Raw genomic sequence first — 18,216 nt, forward strand, 5'->3', positions numbered from 1 at the left:
GGGCCATCCCAGCTCCAGAGCTTCCCATAGGAGCTGAGGCTTCTGTTGCAACTAGCTTCGGGCCCCAACAAGCTCCAGGAGGACAGGAACCTTGTCTATCTTATACACAGTTACATATTTGGTGCCTGAGAGAGTGCCCAACATATACTAGGTGCTTGGTTAATGTATGATGGATGAATAAGAAATGAAGTACCTGGACTTCCCACAGGAGAGCCATACCTGAAATGTCCCAAGAGAAAATACAGCTTTGCGCCATTTTTGATAGTCAAGCAGCCAGCCTCACCTGATGACATCCAATCTTTGACAGAGTCTGGAAGTTAAATAGGACAATATATAGTTGCGAAGTACCTGAAAGAATACCAGGCATATACAAGCCCTCAAGAAACATGTCTCTGAGGCCCCCTTGTGCAAGGCATTATCCCACTGTATTGAAATTACAGGTGTTTTCAGTCAAGTTTCCTGATTAAAAAAAACCAAAAACTATGCAATGGAGTTTGCATGCAGCAAGTTTACTGGGGAGTATTTTCCAGAAAAACACCTGTAAGGAAGTAGGGGAAGTAGCATGGGACAGAGGGAAAAATTGAGATCCTACAGGAAGTTCTAGAGCTGGGATGGCACTCTGGAGTTGTCCCCATTGAGTCAAAGAAGCCATTCATCAGCCAATGAGGCAGAGTCACTGAAGTCTAGCTTTCCTAGAGGGGGTAGAATAATACCTTCGCCTGAAGGCAGTGCCCAGAGCAGGACTCAGCTGTGAGCCCTCAGCAGCCAATCCCAGCCCATGGAAGACAGAGTACCCAGGTCCTGAAGGGCATCTGGGTCGCACGCTACAGTATCTACTATAACAGCAAGCATACATGTATACCTTTTCCTCCCCTAGGACAATCTCATAGACAGAACTGACCTTAAAGCACAAATACTGGAGTACCATGGGATCTATTTTTTGCTTTAAGAAATCATTGTGGGAACACCTGAGTGGCTCACTTGGTTGATCATCTGACTCTTGATTTCAGCTAAGGTCATGATCCCAGGGTTATGGGATCAAGCCCCACACTGGGCTCTGTGTTGAGTATGGAGCCTGCTTGAGATTCTCTCTCTCTCTCTCTCTCTCTCTCTCTCTCTCTCTCTCCTCCTCCTCTCCTCTGCTCATACCCTCTCTGTAAAATAAAAAAAGAAATTAAAAAAAAAGAAATCATTGTGAACAAAAGGACCACATTTGTCTTGCTTATCACCATTACCTCAATACCTATGTATCTGCCACATGGTGTGTGCTAAATGAAAATTTGTTGAATGAATACATAAATTAACAAGCAAATATTTAAAAGTGAGTTCTGCATTTATACTTACTTCAATATCAGTTGGTCCTACTGAACTGTGAGCTTCTCAGGTTAAGAGACTTTCTTATTTATTCTTGTATTTCTGGAATTTAGGACAGCTCCTAGGAGTGATACACTGTTGCCTACCACACCACCACCATGCACACAAATTATTTGCAGAATAGTTTGACAACATGCCCACAATATATACCAGTGAGATTAGAATCCAATCTACCATATATGTTGTGTATCTACTATTTTACCATATAGGATTCACTTTATGGGAGCAGAGGTTAAAAATAATTTCCATTTTTTTTAGAAACACTGGACATTTTGCATCTATTATTTCTAAACCTTCCAGCAATATAGTTCACCAATAAAAAAATTGAAGCTCAGAGAATTTAACAAATAAAACTAAGTTTACTCACCTAGTAAGACAGTAGCTAGAGAATCTAGGAAGCCAAGCCTGCTCTGTTGGACTCCAGATCCCATGCTTTCTCCTCTGTGCTGGGCTATTTTCTTGTTAACATCCATCCCAGATGTTCAGCTTACCAGGCCCCAGGTAGTTACAACAACCCTTGGTTCTCCACAGATTTCCCGGGGGTATGCTCCTTCTCCCAGAACTGTTCTAGCTGACTAAGCACTGAACTGCTGTCTCCTCCATCACTGAGTCCCAACCCTTCCTGAAGATTTCTCAAGGAGGGTGGAGTTGGGCAAGTTCCCCTAAGGCAAAGTCAAGAACCCACAAAGGAAGTTTACCTCTAGCTTCCTGATGAAGCCCAGCTGAAAGGAGGCTTCCTCTTGCCTAAAACCAACCTGAAGATTTTCAATTTTCTGGAAAGACTCGGATGCTTCACGTCCTGAAACAGGTCTTCCTGAGATGTTTCATAGCTGTTGCGTCAATGGGTTGTAGGTTGAGGTAATAGGAGAATCTCTCTCTCTCTCTCTCTCTCTCTCTGTCTCTCTCTGGAACACCCACAGTTTTAGAACTCTCTCTCTCTCTCTCTGTGTCTCTCTCTGTCTCTGTCTCTGTCTCTCTCTCTCTCACACACACACACACAAATGCACACAGTTTCTCTCAGGTTTCTCTGGGGCATCCATTCCCAGTTCCATCAGAGCTGCCTCCTGGGGTTCCTTGATGCTTCTGCTGTCACCTTTCCTTGGTTCACACCACTTCCCAGGGCTTTGAGAACAAAGCCCAGGCCCAGCTCTTGTCCCTGCTTATGCCTCTCAGCTAGTGACTGCTAAAATGCCTCTTGGAAATTAGAACTGTTTCCAGTCTTGAGCAGAGGAAAGTCCTATATATTATCCCACTTTATCTGACAGTCTATAGTTCCGTCCAGGGACCCGAGCTCATCCTGACTCTGTGTCTCACTGGCAGTCTCAACTGTGCAGCTCAGTCTCAGTGCAGCCCTTGTTCATACTTGACCTTCAGGGAAAATTTCCTTCAGGAGGGGATCCTGCCCAGGAGTTCTCAAAATGGCACCCTCCCAGCAGCCATAGAGACTATATGAAAATGGACTGTTGAGCCTGGCCTGTCATCTTTTAGAGGTTGATACAGCCAGTCGCATCTGTTCTTTGTTGTTACGGTCCTAGAGTCACTTGAGCTACTAAAGCTGTAGGTGGTGAGGTGTTTTCAGATCTAAGCTGGAGGAAAAACAACTTGCCTTAGTACATTAGGCATTTTCCAGGAAGGAAAAACAGTCATGTCCCTGTGACTTTGTAGTTTTAATGTGACCTACAGCAGGACAGCACCTTGACCACAGTTAATTATTCTTTATTGAGAATATGCCATTTACCAATGTTTGTAGACTATCATTTAGAAAAAAACTATAAAAATTATATTTTTTTTATTTTTGCAAGGAGAGAGAATAAAAGTAAATGACTCCTTAAAACAAGGAATCCATACAGTAAGAAGCAACTAATGTGACAGACCTACTAGGAACAGAATCCCAGAAGAACTGGAATCACACTCTCCCAAGAGTAAGTCTGAAGGATGTCCCGGGAAGGCAGAGGGATGTAAGGGCCCTGAGCCGAGGCCAATTAGCGCTCAGTAAACAAATGAGAGCACTTTGCTTTCTGCCTAATTTTAGGCCCGCCTTCCAAACAGCTCGGGTGATGAGTTCTTAAGGAAATAAATAAAAGTCCAAATTCCCATAGCAATTCAATTTACAAAGTGAGTTCTATTTGATTTGTGGAGGAACAGCTTGTGTTTTGTTTTGTGTCAGAGCCTCTGAATGGTAATTCCAGAAAAAATGTGCTGAGTCATGAATCCCTAAGGATAAAAGATTTTGACAAGAACATGCCTGGGGGAGGGTAATAGCTGTGACAGCTGTACAAGTTAGGGATAACAGAAAGCTCATTCTTCTTCTAAATAAGGCCCTTCAACACAAACATTTACCCCACACCTGTGCCCAGGAACACTTGACACGTCCTTTGGATACTGAGAGGGAGGTGTCACACACTAAGGAATAATGATAACAACAAAAATCATAATAGTTAATATTTACTGAACAGGTGCCAGTAACGTGTATGGGGTTATCTTATTTAATTCCCATAACAGCCCTATGACATGTTTGACAAATGAGGAAACTAAGGCTTTGAGAGGCTAAATGACATGTTCACAATCACCTAGCCACAGGAACTGAGCTAGGATTTGAACCCAGAAACCATAACCTTAACAAGTATATATACTGCATCTCTGAATATTATCCATGTATTCGTACATCTCCGATCACCTTTACTGATTGTGCAAAGGGGCATTTTATTTACCAGCATCCTTCAGCCACAACTGACAGCAGAGCAAAAGGTCCCAGGATTGTTATTAATGAAGGAGAAATTGTGTGGCACTGCTAATGTAAACTGTGTATTTTATGTGTTTAAAATAATACTCCTAAGTAAAAGAAAAAAATGAGACATTCTTTCCTTCAAAACAGAGCTCTCCTTTATTTTCCAGAACGTCCTGAGTTAAGATAATCTTTGATTGCTAGAAATTGAGGCTATCTGAGATCAGAGGACTTTCCAGCCAGCACAACACAACTGACCTACCATGTGGTCATGACCTCCCAGTGCTGCAGCTGCAGGTTCTTGGAAATTGTTCCTCATGGGGCCTTTAAAAGTTGGTGGCTGAAACTTCTCTCTTGATGACATAGTCACCCTCGAGAAAATGAGTTTACCAACTGGCTCCTAGGAGGCTCATCAGAGAGAGAGAGAGAGTGAGGCACGAGGGCTGAAAGGAAGAAAGAGGGTCCCTAACAAAGTTTCTTTCCCCAACTCAGCTCCAGCTGCTTGGAGGGTCAAGAAATGTCTTTTGAGTCACAAAAGAAAGATTATGTCCTAATCAGTATAATTTCATTATTAAGGATGCTTTTAAAATGCTAATTCTTGGGGCACCTGACAGGCTCAGTGGGAAGAGCCTGTGTCTCTTGATGCTGGGATCATGAGTTCGGCCTCTTATGTAAATAAATAAATAAATAAAGTTTAAAAAATGCTAATTCTTAGGAAATGGGCAAGCCTTGAATAATTATTCACATACACATGACTTCTCTATTCACTAAAGGATTGACTCTATAGCAACACATCCTCCTGAGCCCCATTTCCCAGCCATGTTAGAAACCAAAGCATTCACTAGACACTTTTTCATTTTGCTTTTGGAAGTTGCTTATATATTTTGTCCATATCATGACAATTATGTTTTGTACCATACAATGAAGATTAGCATCCTCACCTCACAGAGCTATTATGAAGGATAAATAATATAATGTGCCTAAGAGCATAGTAAGAATTCCACCAATGATTGACAACATCATCATTAAGAGTTGCAAAGAGGAATCTGTCCCCTTTTTCCTCAAAAGGATTCTGTAGGATTGACATGTTAGCTTTTTGGGAGCCAATGGTCAAAATAGTTTAGCAAATTTCACTTTCGAATACGCTGAGGTCCAATCACCAATTCGGGGGTCTGAAGTGAACATGTGATCATTTTTTTTACATTCAAGTGAAATATCACTGTAATTCAGAGAAGGAGGACTCGTTAAGAGAAAAAGCAGCCAAACCAATGCAAAACAAACAAAAAAATATTTTATTGCAACTTAAAATTCATTCCCTAGACAATTGAAAATGCACACGCTGGATGGTATTAGTAGACATGGTGAAGATGCATCTGGACAATTATCAACGTTGATGAACATGGGGATGTCAGGAAAGTTACTTTTTTCAGGTTATTGGACTTCCTGAATATATTGTTGGCAAAAAGGAACTTTCAACATAAAAACACTTAGTTTAACTTTTTAAAATGTCACTTCTTATATTTATTAACCTTGACAGTGACTGAAGAATGAGGTACAGAAAACTTTCCAGAAGTCTGAGTATAGAGAAGTCCAAGGCACTTTGAAGCCCCATTATTGCATTATTAAGTAGGATTAACTCAATTATGAAATTCCCCCACACTCCAGGTTTATTGCATACAAAAGATCTATTTACGGACCTCACTGAGGTGTTGTGGGGCTTCATGCTTATAAAGTGCTTCAGGCGCCTTTGAAGAAAGGCAACATACAAGTATAAAATCATATATTTCAAAAGAAATGAAGAGACAATTTTGGCACAATAGGAAGAGTGCGTCCTATTTAAAGAACCACAGTTGGCTATTTATAAAAACCCCTCACCTCAATGGTTTATTGTTTTTTTGTTTTTTATTTAAGAGAATGAATGTTTTCTGTTGCCAGTCTTGTAACCCTCATTTTCGACCTGGCTGTGTCGTCAGAATTCCTTGAAGAGTTGGCTAAAAATACAGATGCTTGGCCCATAGCCAAACCTACAGAATTAAAATCTCTAAGAGTAGTACTCAGGCAACCATATTTTTAAAAGGATCTAGAGGATTCTGACACACAGCAAAATTCAAAAAATATTTCTTCAGAAAGATGCCCATTTATTAAACAGTGGTTTTCTTTCAAAACATTTTTCTTAAGATTGAATACAGTTGGATCAGGGTATCAATTTCTTATTGCTTTTTTGTCTTCCCATGTCCCACACAGACTCGGAGTTCATCACACACACGCACGCACGCACGCGCACACACACACATTTTAGTTCTGCCCTTGAATTAAAATCTGATAGTGGTAAAATCTCATAGTAGCAAATAAATGCTTCATCAAGAAGACACGCAGGGACTTGCAATTCATCCCCACTGTGCCCAATGCAAATGGATGTTTCCCATTTGCCAGAACGGAATGGTTTACGCATTTCGAATTTGGAAACAGGTAAAATCAGCACTTCCTGGGAAACATCAACTGAGTGGATGCTGACAGAGAAGAGTGAGTGTGCTTTTGGCAGCCAACCATGAAGCAAGTCTGTGGTGAGTGCTCCAGTGTGGAGACTGCCTGCCTCTAGGCAAACACCTTAGGAATTGAAACGATTTAAGCGCAGTGGATACCAAATATGGGGTGCTGCCTCAAGGTAAATAAAATCAAATAGTGAAAACCAGTGACTGTAATTTAAAATATCTTTGAGGAAAAAAAAAAAAAAAAAAAAGATCAGCTTGCTCCACTGCAATTCTTAACGCCATTTTAGTAACCACTTCCATCTCCTGACTGGCCTGAAGTCTTCAACATACTAGCTAGTCTAACATAGAGAAGAGAGTGATTTCGCCCCTGGTGGCCTTCACATATATCTCATCATGCTGCCTACATCAGGTTTAAAATAGAAGAGCTCCCTCTGGGTGCCTTTCAGTGGAACTAATGGATCCTACAGAGAAATTATATTTCTTTACACAGAGAAAGCCTTTCAAGGCTGGCCAAAATGTTTACAATGTCAGGAACTCACGAATAAGGGTAAAACAGAATAGTCCCACTTCTTGGAAAAAGAAAAAAAGGAGGGGTGGTAAATACAGGCGACAGAAGCTACATATACAGTACAAAGAGAATAGGATTTGTAACAAACAAAAAATTCATTCAGAGTCAGCCACAGTGAAATTTCGCTATGAGAAAACAGTCTGTAGTTCCTTCCAGTATCCTCTAAACATTAGAGGTAACTTTGTACAGAAAGGTTGTTGGAGCTGGCTTGGGCAGCAGCCTGCTGCATGTATGCCAGGAGGGTAAGGCGGCCAGAAGCAAGATAAAACCTCCCAGCAGGACACAGAAGCCACTGAAATAAAACGCAATGTCATAGGTCTGGGTCCAGTCATAAAACCAACCTGAAAAGAGAGAAAGAAAAAAGTGAATTTGATAGAAATAGTAAGACTTGGAAGCCATCCTCTAATTTTACCAATTTTATATACAGTAAGGATTAGGATAGATAAAACCCCATGTACTCTATAGCAAACTCTTAGGAGTTAGCAGAGGAGACTCTCCCAAATAATCTGGACAAGAATAAGCAGGCATTTTGAGTTTCTCCTGAACACAAAATGAACACAAATCCCTGAGCAAGTATACTGGCCTTTTTATCAAACTGATTATGAGTAAATCATTACCATCAGACATCTATGCAGATTTACTTTGTGCTAATCTGTGCTACTATTGTAATCTGGATTTCTATACCTGGAGATGTTACAAAGAAGAACAGTAAAAATGGGTTGCTTTAAGAAATATCTTACCAACAATTGGTGGTCCAAGGCTATTCCCAAGTCCAGCAAAGAACATTAATATCCCATAGGCATGGGCCAATTTTTCAATTCCCACAGTCTTTGTGGTCACATATGGGAAGATGGACCAGTTACCAGTAAGAAACCCTAGAATCCCAGAAAGTATTGCCAATGTGACATAACTTTTGGCAAATGGAATTGCACACAAGGCCAGGCCCATGATTATTAAGGTAGCTACGTAAAGATATAAGGTATTAATCCACTTGAAGTCAGCCAGTATCCCTAGAAGGAGTTTACCAACTGCTGTCATAATGCCAATAATGGAAATAAGAGGCATAATGAGTTCTTCTTCTTTCACATTTGAACTTCTTGCCACATCTTCCATAAGTAATGAAGGTGGAAATCCTCCAATGTCAAAAAGAAAGATAGCAATGAAAAGTGCTAAAAATACTTTGTTTTTAAAAAGAGCCACAGTCTCTCCACAGTAGTTTTTATATAATTGCCACTTCCTCTTGGCAAGCTGTTTGCAAAAATATGTCTGTTCTGCAACTTTCTTTTTGTACGTTTCAGTCTCTTTTGAATGTGCCATTGTTGTTGGACTTTTATGAAGTAGGCTCTCCTGTTTCCGGCCACCACTGCCAAAGGTGCTCTTGCATGTTTCCTCAGCACTGTAGCTCTTTCCAAGAATGTTTGTGTTTTCTTCCAGGTCCTTCTCTTTTTCACTGTAAATGGAGTATCTATCTGGTGCACTTTCCAGAGCTGTTTTTTCAGGCAAAGGGCAATCAGAGGGCTGGAGGGGTCTCATCAGGCTGCCACAGGCTAATATATTTAAAGCTAAGGCGCCCACAATCAGCAGGCATCCATCCAGCCCATAGAACTCAATCAGCAACCTCTGCAGAGCAGCATATATAAAAAGTCCAACACTTGAACCTAAAAAGAAATGGGAGATGTTCAATCTTAATCTCTTATAATTCAGGGTTCTCAGAACAACCATTATTGATATCAGCCAAAGAAGAATTGTAAAGGAAGGAGCATGGTTATATTCCAATTAACTTTTATTTATGGACATAGAAATTTTTATTTCACATAATTTTCAGATGCCCTGAAATATCCTTTTGATTTTTTAACTGTACAAAAATGTAAAAATCATCCTTAGCTCATGAGCTCTCTAAAAACAGGCAGTAGACCAGATCTGACCCATGGACATTAGTTTACCAACCCTTGTTAACCATGGAACAAAATTGCTTCCCCAAAAACCTTTGTTTCATGCTCACGTTCCTTTTTTTTCCCAGCAATGTCAGAATATTTCATGTGGGTTTTTTTTGTTGCTTCTTTTCAATTTTTAAAAAATTCTTCTGTGAGGTTTTTTGTTTTTGTTTTTTTTTTTTTTTGCTTGTCATCTTTTTCACTGAAGGTGGATGCTATAGGCTGAATGTTCATGTCCTCCCAAATTCACAGGTTGAAATCCTAACCCCCAATATGATGGTATGAGGAAGTGGGGCCTTTGAAAGGCAATTAGGTCATGAGCCCACTGAGCACTCGTGAATGGGATTAGCACCCATATCAAAGAGACCCCTGAGAGCTTCCTTTCCCCTTCCACCATGCACACATGCCACACAGCAAGAAAATGGCAGTCTGCAGCTTGGAAGAAGTCTGTCACCAGAACCCAAGCATGCTGGCATCCTGATATCAGACTTCCAGCCTCCAGAACTGAGAAGTACATTTATGTTTTGTGGAAGTCACCTAGTCTATGGTATCTTGTTACAGCAACCCAGAAGGACTAAGTAGATCCACAATTCTCCTTAATTTTGCTTCACCTAGTTTCCTGTGAGTTGAAACTGAAAATTCCTTAATTCTGCCAAATCTTAACTGTCCAGAGTCGATCCATTTTTATTTCAGTGTGCCATGACCCAGTCTCTTATGCCCTCCTTTCTAGGCAGAGTGAAAGTATGTAGCATACAACTTCTGGCATCTTTGGCACACATACAAATTTGGACATTAAGGGAAACCCTAGTTCATAATGATAATATCTCATGCTTTTAGTACCCTGCTATGTGCCTTACATGTATGCTTCTTTAAGATTCCCAATAACTTGATGTGATGAGTACTATTATTATCCCCATTTTACAGTTCAGAAAACTGAGGCTTAACTCAATAGTTAACAGGACTGTTAGAAAGTCTGTCTATTTCCAGACAGCAAGTGAGTGACACAGGCAGGATTCAGACCTAGGTGGTCTGGCTCTGGCGTCTGTGCTTGTTGCCACATTACAATGCCTCTACAAAAATGTAGTGTAGGCAAGACCTATTGTCCTTCAAGCTCATGCCTACCTTCACACTAATGCCTACCTTCACACGCCATCACACTCACACACCTGTGGGAGATCCTGTAAGGTTCTTTGAACTACATTCCAACTGCTTTGGATTCTCTATCTCCTGTTTTTGCTATTTCTTCTTCAGTTCTGCCTTAGCCCAGCTGTGTCCTCAAGACTCTGGCCCCATCTCCTCTTAGATCATGATTCCTATTTCCCCCCTGCCAATAATTCCTTAAACCACCTTTGGGAAATATCCAGCTCAACTTAATTCAATCTGGAATCACTTTGTTGCCACTAGATTGATCTCAGGAATAAACATTAGTTTGGCTCCTGCTGCCAGACAAATCATTGTATTTACTCCATTTACCTCAAAGTCTGACCTCCCAGGAACACCCGCTCATTAACAAGTAGCATATGTAAATGTGCCACTTTCACTAAACTTGGCAGCTCTATTTCCTAAGCAAACTGGTAAAATATTGGCCACAGAAAATTTTGATAAGTTCTCTAATGAAAAGTTTGATAAGTTTGATAAGTTCTCTTAGGAAACAAATCCATCTGAAAAGTGAAATGACACTTTAAAACATCAGAGGAAGTCCAGAAGGCTTTTATATTTACATTTCCCTCAGTGATCATCTCTTGATTATTAAAGGAAGAACAAGAGTGAAGAGTCTGTCGTTTAGATATGCACATGGCCAGGGGAATGCATTCATAAATAAGTACTTTAGAAAAATTGTACATTCCACAGTAAATGGAGATGGCAAGATGCCAACAGCAGGCTTTTCGACAGAGCCCTGGAGTTTCCATTTTCCTGGCATTTCTCCTACCTTTCTCAGGGAGAAGGTGTCTTACATAAGTACAGGCTGCTTCTTTTACTGAAGCTCTCACCAACCTGTGACTCTCAATGTACGGGTCCCATAAGCTTTTCTTTCCTTTAGTATATTGGCCATTGAATGCCCCAGATTTTTTATGTATGCATCCTAGGTTTTCTGGAAGCACTACTCTTATTTACGGTGGAAAATAAAATTTTCTTCTCAGGCTAGAGTAAAAAAAGATGCTACCTAAGTGGTAGCTGGGAAGTGGTTGGTTAAACATATCTGTGTCCAGTAACTTTTAACTTTAATTAGAAAACTGAATAGTGACAATGCTGTACTTATTTTGAAAATGTACCTGTTGAAATTAGGCCAAGAGCAAGGCCTCGGTGACTGTCAAAATACTGGCACGTAATGGTCACTGTTGCAGTATATAATAAACCACATCCGAGTCCTAAACATAAGAAGACATTACATAAATCAAGACAGATTATACTACTTCAATGCAAAAAAAAAAAAAAAAAAAAAAGAAAGAAAGAAAGAAAGAAAAAGAAAAAGGAAAAATAACATCTCCAGTAGGTTGTTCTGTTACTGATTGGCTATAACTCTTCAGAGTATGGACTCGTAGGTTCTTTGATGTCACTCGTACAGCTCCAATGGACATATCTGTGCAGGCTCAGTTTTCACTCCACACCCATAGGGTTGGAATCAAGAGAAAAAAAAAAGTCCAATTTCTGAAGCATGAATGAATAATGCAAATTTAAATCGCAACATTACAGGGAGATAGAGATAATGGTTAAGTCACCAAATAACACCAAATAGTAAAATTTAATCAAACTTTCCCATTCAGTCTCACTTCCAAGTTCTTGCCCTCAGTTCAGTGTCCTTCCTCCTCAAAGTGCTCTAAATAATTTTAGAAAGTTCCCTTCATTATTCCATGCTATTTAGTGAGAGCTTATAGCTTGCACACCCCCAGTCTGCAAAACAAAGGCCTCTGGGGTTCTCAGGTCATCCCATCACAGTAAAATATATATTTGTAAGTTTCCTCCTTCAGAGATGCAAACTACCTTATTTACAGTAAAATGTATTTGATTTAGTTTGAAATATGTTTGCAAAAAAAAGGAAGCAAATACACTAAAATATTAACAACTGTTAAATTTAAGTGGTGAGCATACAGTTGTTTGCTATACTGTCCTCTACTTTTCTGTAGATTTGAAATTCTTCTACAACCTAAAAGAATACCTTACTAAATTTCCTTTTTTTTTAAATTTTTAAACATTTATTTATTTTTGAGAGACACAGAGAGATAGACCATGAGTAGGGGAGGAGCAGAGAGAGGGAGACACAGAATCTGAAGCAGGCTCCATGCTTTGAGCTGTCAGCACAGAGCCCGACGTGGGGCTAGAACTCATGGACTGAGAGATCATGACCTGAGCCGAGGTTGGACGCTTAACCAACTGAGCCACCCAGGTGCCCCTAAATTTACCTTTCTTGAGACCCAAGGACTATATTTATCTCCAGATCTTCTCCAAGGCTTTTGTTTGTTAGCTTAATCTTTTCTTCCCTATTTAGCACCTATTAAAGCCAGTTGGTTTTTCATAAAATATTCCTCTAGCTTCTAACTCATGACTTTTTGCCTTTCTTCTGCAATATCATCTGTTCTTGAGGATCATTCTATAAACAACACATAAGCCATAGTCTAAAAACTGGATTTGAAACCACGGCCCATTAAATGAGTTAAGATCATTGTCATTGCTTTTCATTGGCACCTAAACTATGATTAGAAAGAATACATGGGCTTAACAAATATATTACATAAGTGTTTTAGGAAATTAATAATTTAAACAACCTAAGACTCTGAGGATTATGTGTGATTCCATAAAAAGTCTTCTTAAAGAAATGAAATAGACTAAAACAATTATATTTTAAGTAAAAAGATTTTTTTCTCCTTTAAAAAATTTTTTTTTTTAATTTTAGAGAGAGAGAGCATGAACAGGGGAGAGGGGCAGAGTAAGAGAAAGAGAGAGAATTCTAAGCAAGCTCCATGCTCAGCATGGAACTCAACCCAGGGCTCAATCCCACAACTCTGGGATCATGACCTGAACCAAAATCAAGACTTGGATATTCAACTTACTGAGCCACTCAGGCACCCCTAAATAAAATGCCCTTCTTGTTTGATTTAAGGGAAAAAATATTATCTCATGAACTAAAACATGAGTTGCACTGATTTATACAGTTGTCATTACTATTCATATATAGGACTCTTCAAGATATGAAACAAAACTGTTTCTGGGGCGCCTGGGTGGCTCAGTTGGTTAAGTGTCCAATTTCAGCCCAGGTCACGATCTCATGGGTTCAAGCCCGGCATGAGGGACTGTGCTGATGGCGCAGAGCCTGGAGCCTGCTTCAGATTCTGTGTCTCCCTCTCTCTCTGTCCCTCTTCATGCTCTTTCTCTCTCTCAAAAATAAATGAACATTAAAAAAAAATTTTTAAATGTTTCTGAATAATCAATTTTGAAACCAAAAAATGTCACCCTTGACTAAGACTATATACCTCAGAAAGCCTTTGGAGGCAAAATGAATTTACTTTTCTGTGATTTGGTTGTCAGGACTCTGTAAAATGTTAGGCATGAGAGGGGAAAAAGACATTTCTGATTACTAAATGTCAACGTCAGAGAAGTTGAAACAGCAACTTTTAAATTTTTAGCCTGAAATCAAAAAAAAAAAAAAGACATTTTAAAAAATTATTTCAAGGCCCTGGGTTTAATAGTTAATGCTATTTCACTTGTTTTTTTTTTTTTTTTTTTTTTAATGTAGCAGAAATTTGAAATGCTTTCTCCTTAAACTTTTCAAAAAGGTACCATGATGCCTTCCTACATCTGCATCAGGACAACCTTAAACTGGAAGTTATTAGAGAGGGGTCCCTTGAATCCCCACGATCTCTCACAGAGTCTGTAAATTCAAAACTATTTTCATAATACACTAGTCCCCCACTTTTCTGCAGTTTTGCTTTCCATGGTTTCAGTTACCTGCAATCAACCACAGTCCAGAATGCTCAGATGATCCTCCTCCTGACATATCATCAGAAGGTCAGTAGTAGCCTAATGCTATGTCACATGCCTATGTCATCCATTTTGCTTCATCTTATCACTCAGGCATTCTACCATCTCACATCATCACAGAAGAAGGGTGAGTACAGCACAATAAGATATTTTGAAAGAGAGAGACTACTTTCACATAACTTTTATTATAGTATGTTATTACTGTTCTATTTGATTATTTGTTATTGTTGCTGATTTATTATTGTGCCTAATTTATAAATTAAACCTTATCACAAGTGTGTACATATACATAGGGGGTGTACATATACATAGGGTTCACTATTATGAATGCTTTCAGACATTCATTGGTGGTCTTGAATGGTATCTCCTGTGGATAAGTATCCCATGGATACTAATATGTTCTCTGCTTTTTTCACTGTGTTTACAATTATGCTGATGGAGCAAAAGAGATGTTGATAAAACCAGAAGTGCCTTAGCACAAATCAAGGTATTGGTACCAAACTTTGGTATCAAATTATGCTACATAATCATACACTCATAATAATAACAAACAAAAATATTTTAAAAATTCTTCATTTGGATTACAACAATTGCTGCAAGGAAAACCCTTTACACAATTATTTTAGTAGCCAGCTAAAAGAGCCCCCTTTTAATCTTGTGACCTTATTTTTATTTGAAAGAATATCTGACAGACAAACTAGGGTTACCCAGACTTGGGTATTTGGTAGACACTTTTTTGAAAACAAACTAAGAAGGGAGAAAACTGGCAGTAATTGTTAACAATAATAAAATCCAAAGTTTCCGGAAAAAGAATTTTTGAAAACTGATATCCATTACCATGATTTTAACAGCTTTCCAATAAATAAAGATTTTCTGATGAGTCTGCTGGTGAAAGTAACAAAAGTGATTTTTTGATGTTGTATAATGAAATTTGTCAACATTTAGAATTCTTTCATAACTTAGTGAACCAGTATTTTTCAAATAACCAATTCATGATATTACAAAATTAGGTTTGAATGAAGATCCATTCAAAGTGCAGAATAAACAAATATAAGAGTATGAAAGGTATATTGATGTAGTACCAAGTTCCATATTACAATTAACTTTGGAAAATCATCACTCATCAACTTTTTGTAAAGTATCGAAGAAGAGTATCTACAATTACCTGAAAAGGCTATTAAAACTCCTTTCTTTTCCAACTACATCTTTATGTGTGACAAGATTTACTTCATACATTTCAATTAAAAAAAAAACAGATTGCAACAGATTGTGTACAGAGCAGATATGAGAATCCAGATGTCTTCTATGAAGCCAAACATTAAAGAGATTAGCAAAACTGTAAATAATGCAACTCTTCTCACAAAAGTTTGTTTTTCTTTTGGAAAGTAGAGCTATTTTTCATAATAAGTACATTATTTATGTTAACATATATTAGGTTTGTTATTATCTTTAAATGAATTACTCAAATATTTTCAAATTTCTTAGCTTTTAATAGTTAAACTTAACAGAACAAATATCAGTAAGTATAATCCATATATTCAAAAGCTCCTCGGGGTCCTAAACAAAAGAGTGTAAAGGGTCCCAAGGCTGTAAAGTTGGAAATCACTATCTTAAAGCATCCCTTGACCAAGGGATTTGACCGATCATTTTTGACCATTTTTTTTGACCAATCACTTTTTATCAAACACCTATCAGTGAAAAAAATTCTGACCATCAGCCTGCAGTATAAGCGTAATGATTTTTAAACTAAATACCTACATTACTAACAATTCAAAGCATAAACATTAGTATAATATTATTGTTTCCCTTTACTTAAATAGGTAAAAACTAAATATTTTTACATGTTCTAACATTTCCTTTCCACATCTTATGTTCCATTTCACACATCTCTGGGCAAGATCACAACTTCAGAGGCCACTAATCCCTCATCTCTGCCCATCAAGAAGCTCTTTATCATACCCACTGCCTAAATTATCAACCTCCCTCTGTCTTTGCACCACCACTGCCTCAGTTCATCTCATGTTTTCTGAGCTGAACTCTGGCTTCTTGATCACTTTCTCAGCTTCCAGTACTTTTTCCAGAAATCTATCTTCTAAGCTGCTGCCATACAATTCTCATCACATCATGCTCCTACAGTAAAGTCCATATAAAAACATTTTGTCATCCCGCCTCTGTTGCATGCCAATCTTTGATATATTTGCACCTACTCACATGACTTCCTCAGTACTTAAACAAATACCTATAAAAACACTGTTATCAGGGCATCTGTGTGTTCAATGAGTTAGTGTCCAACTCTTGGTTTTGGCTCAGGTCATGATCTCACAGTTCATGAGTTTGAGCCCTGCATCGGGCTCCGTGCTGACAGCACTGTTATCCATGGCACCTCACACCTCAGAGCATTTGAGCTCCCGCAATGTCCCCCTCCCACCCATTCAAATCCCCTTCAAAACCCATGCCCATCTGACCGCATCCTACCTGTCCTTCCAGACTCAGCTCAAGCATGAGTTCCTGCATGAAGCCTGCTTCAGCACCCCTCTTCCCACAGGTATGTGGTATATCAGCACAGGATGTTAGTTTCATTTTATCAGTGCATTTGTTTTGCTGTGTTACGTGTTATAAATTTACACGTTTATTCCTCCAACTAAACAGCGAGCTCTGAGGGCAGGTGGCGTCTTATTCATCCAAGTATCCTGGTTCCAGGTCTGAGCCTGGCACAGAGTGAGCGTTCTTAAAAGTCTGTTGAATGAACCTCCCCACAGAAGTTATCCTACTGCCATTCCCCATAAATCTCATTTGAGTTCTTGCATTTTTCTCTTCCTGTCTATGTCTCTATTCATATAACAAACACAAACACACTTATATGTATGTATGCGTGTGTGTATATATATTTTTAATAATATCTTTATACCTACTCCCCACTTAAATGATGCTAATTTTTTTTACTTTTTACTTTAGCCAGAAACTAAATCTTAGCTTTAAAAATATTAAAGATTTTTTAATTTTGTAATAATTAATTTACAAAGATAACATCATTAGAAAGACAGAATTAGAATTATATGGTTTGAAAAAAGATACAACTAATTTACAAATTCTATGCATTATAGGAGGATGCTTTGGGCAAATCACACTAAACTTCCTCATTTTCTCATTTTTCTCAATCTTTACCGATAAATCAAAAATGCGTAGATCAATTAAACTGGTAAGACAGTTATAAGGAAAAAATGTAACTGAAGTAAAACACTCTGCTATTAAAAAATGCTTCTAATTTAGAATACATAAAGCAAGCATCTCTAAAGAACTAGCATGTGAATAAAAGCATGCAAAGTGGAACTTTGATTTATTTTAGGAAGACAAGCATTAAAACATTTGAAATCGTATACATATTTTTAGATGTCTATGAATTCTTTTAAAATATCCTTTATTATATACATATATTTGTGTGTAAGTGAATAGATATCTATCAAGCTCCTACATCTGTATATGAAACTTCTCCCTGAATATTATTTTTAGGAAAAGGAAACATTTAGTAATAGTGCATTTTAGCATGGCAATCTTTTTTTTTTTATTTTTTTTTATAAATTTTTTTTTCAACGTTTATTTTATTTTTGGGACAGAGAGAGACAGCGCATGAACGGGGGAGGGGCAGAGAGAGAGGGAGACACAGAATCGGAAACAGGCTCCAAGCTCTGAGCCATCAGCCCAGAGCCCGACGCGGGGCTCGAACTCACGGACCGCGAGATCGTGACCTGGCTGAAGTCGGACGCTTAACCGACTGCGCCACCCAGGCGCCCCAGCATGGCAATCTTAAAAAGCAATATGGGTGAAGCTATAGAATCCAGATTCTGTGTGGGGTGGGGATAGGGTACTGCCCAGGAGATTCCCGGTTTGGCCACTAAAAGTATCAGATCCTGGGAAACCTGTTAGCCCTGGGAAAACGAAGACAGTGGTCACTGTAGTGTGGGGACCTGTCTGTCAGTCATTTGGGAGAATTCCCCTTATGTATGTTTTAAAGCAAATCACCTTTAAACCTAACCTAAACTTGGGTTAGGATAAGAAATTACATATAGTATTCCAGAAATATCCACTTCTAGAAATGAAATTGTGGGAAGGTAACTTAGGATGTCAAAAAAAGATAAGTAACTTTAG

General features: G+C 38.6%; 1 protein-coding gene across 3 annotated transcripts in view; it reads right to left on the bottom strand.

Annotated features, from left to right (window-relative positions):
* Nucleotides 1-5,368: 5,368 nt before the first annotated feature.
* Nucleotides 5,369-18,216, bottom strand: part of SLC16A9 (solute carrier family 16 member 9) — a 56,126-nt gene continuing 43,278 nt past the window's right edge. For 2 of the 3 annotated variants that reach the window (XM_045437467.1, XM_045437466.1), the window contains 3 exons: nucleotides 11,367-11,462; nucleotides 7,900-8,817; nucleotides 5,369-7,500 (listed from right to left, as the gene is read on the bottom strand). In XM_045437467.1, coding sequence (XP_045293423.1) covers nucleotides 7,322-7,500; nucleotides 7,900-8,817; nucleotides 11,367-11,462 — 1,193 coding nt within the window. In that variant the 3' untranslated portion in view covers nucleotides 5,369-7,321. The remainder of the gene's footprint in view (nucleotides 7,501-7,899; nucleotides 8,818-11,366; nucleotides 11,463-18,216) is intronic. The other variant, XM_045437468.1, reaches the window with a different exon arrangement.

Source organism: Leopardus geoffroyi, chromosome D2, assembly GCF_018350155.1.
Source record: "Leopardus geoffroyi isolate Oge1 chromosome D2, O.geoffroyi_Oge1_pat1.0, whole genome shotgun sequence".
In the NCBI taxonomy this organism is placed as follows: Eukaryota; Metazoa; Chordata; class Mammalia; order Carnivora; family Felidae; genus Leopardus; species Leopardus geoffroyi.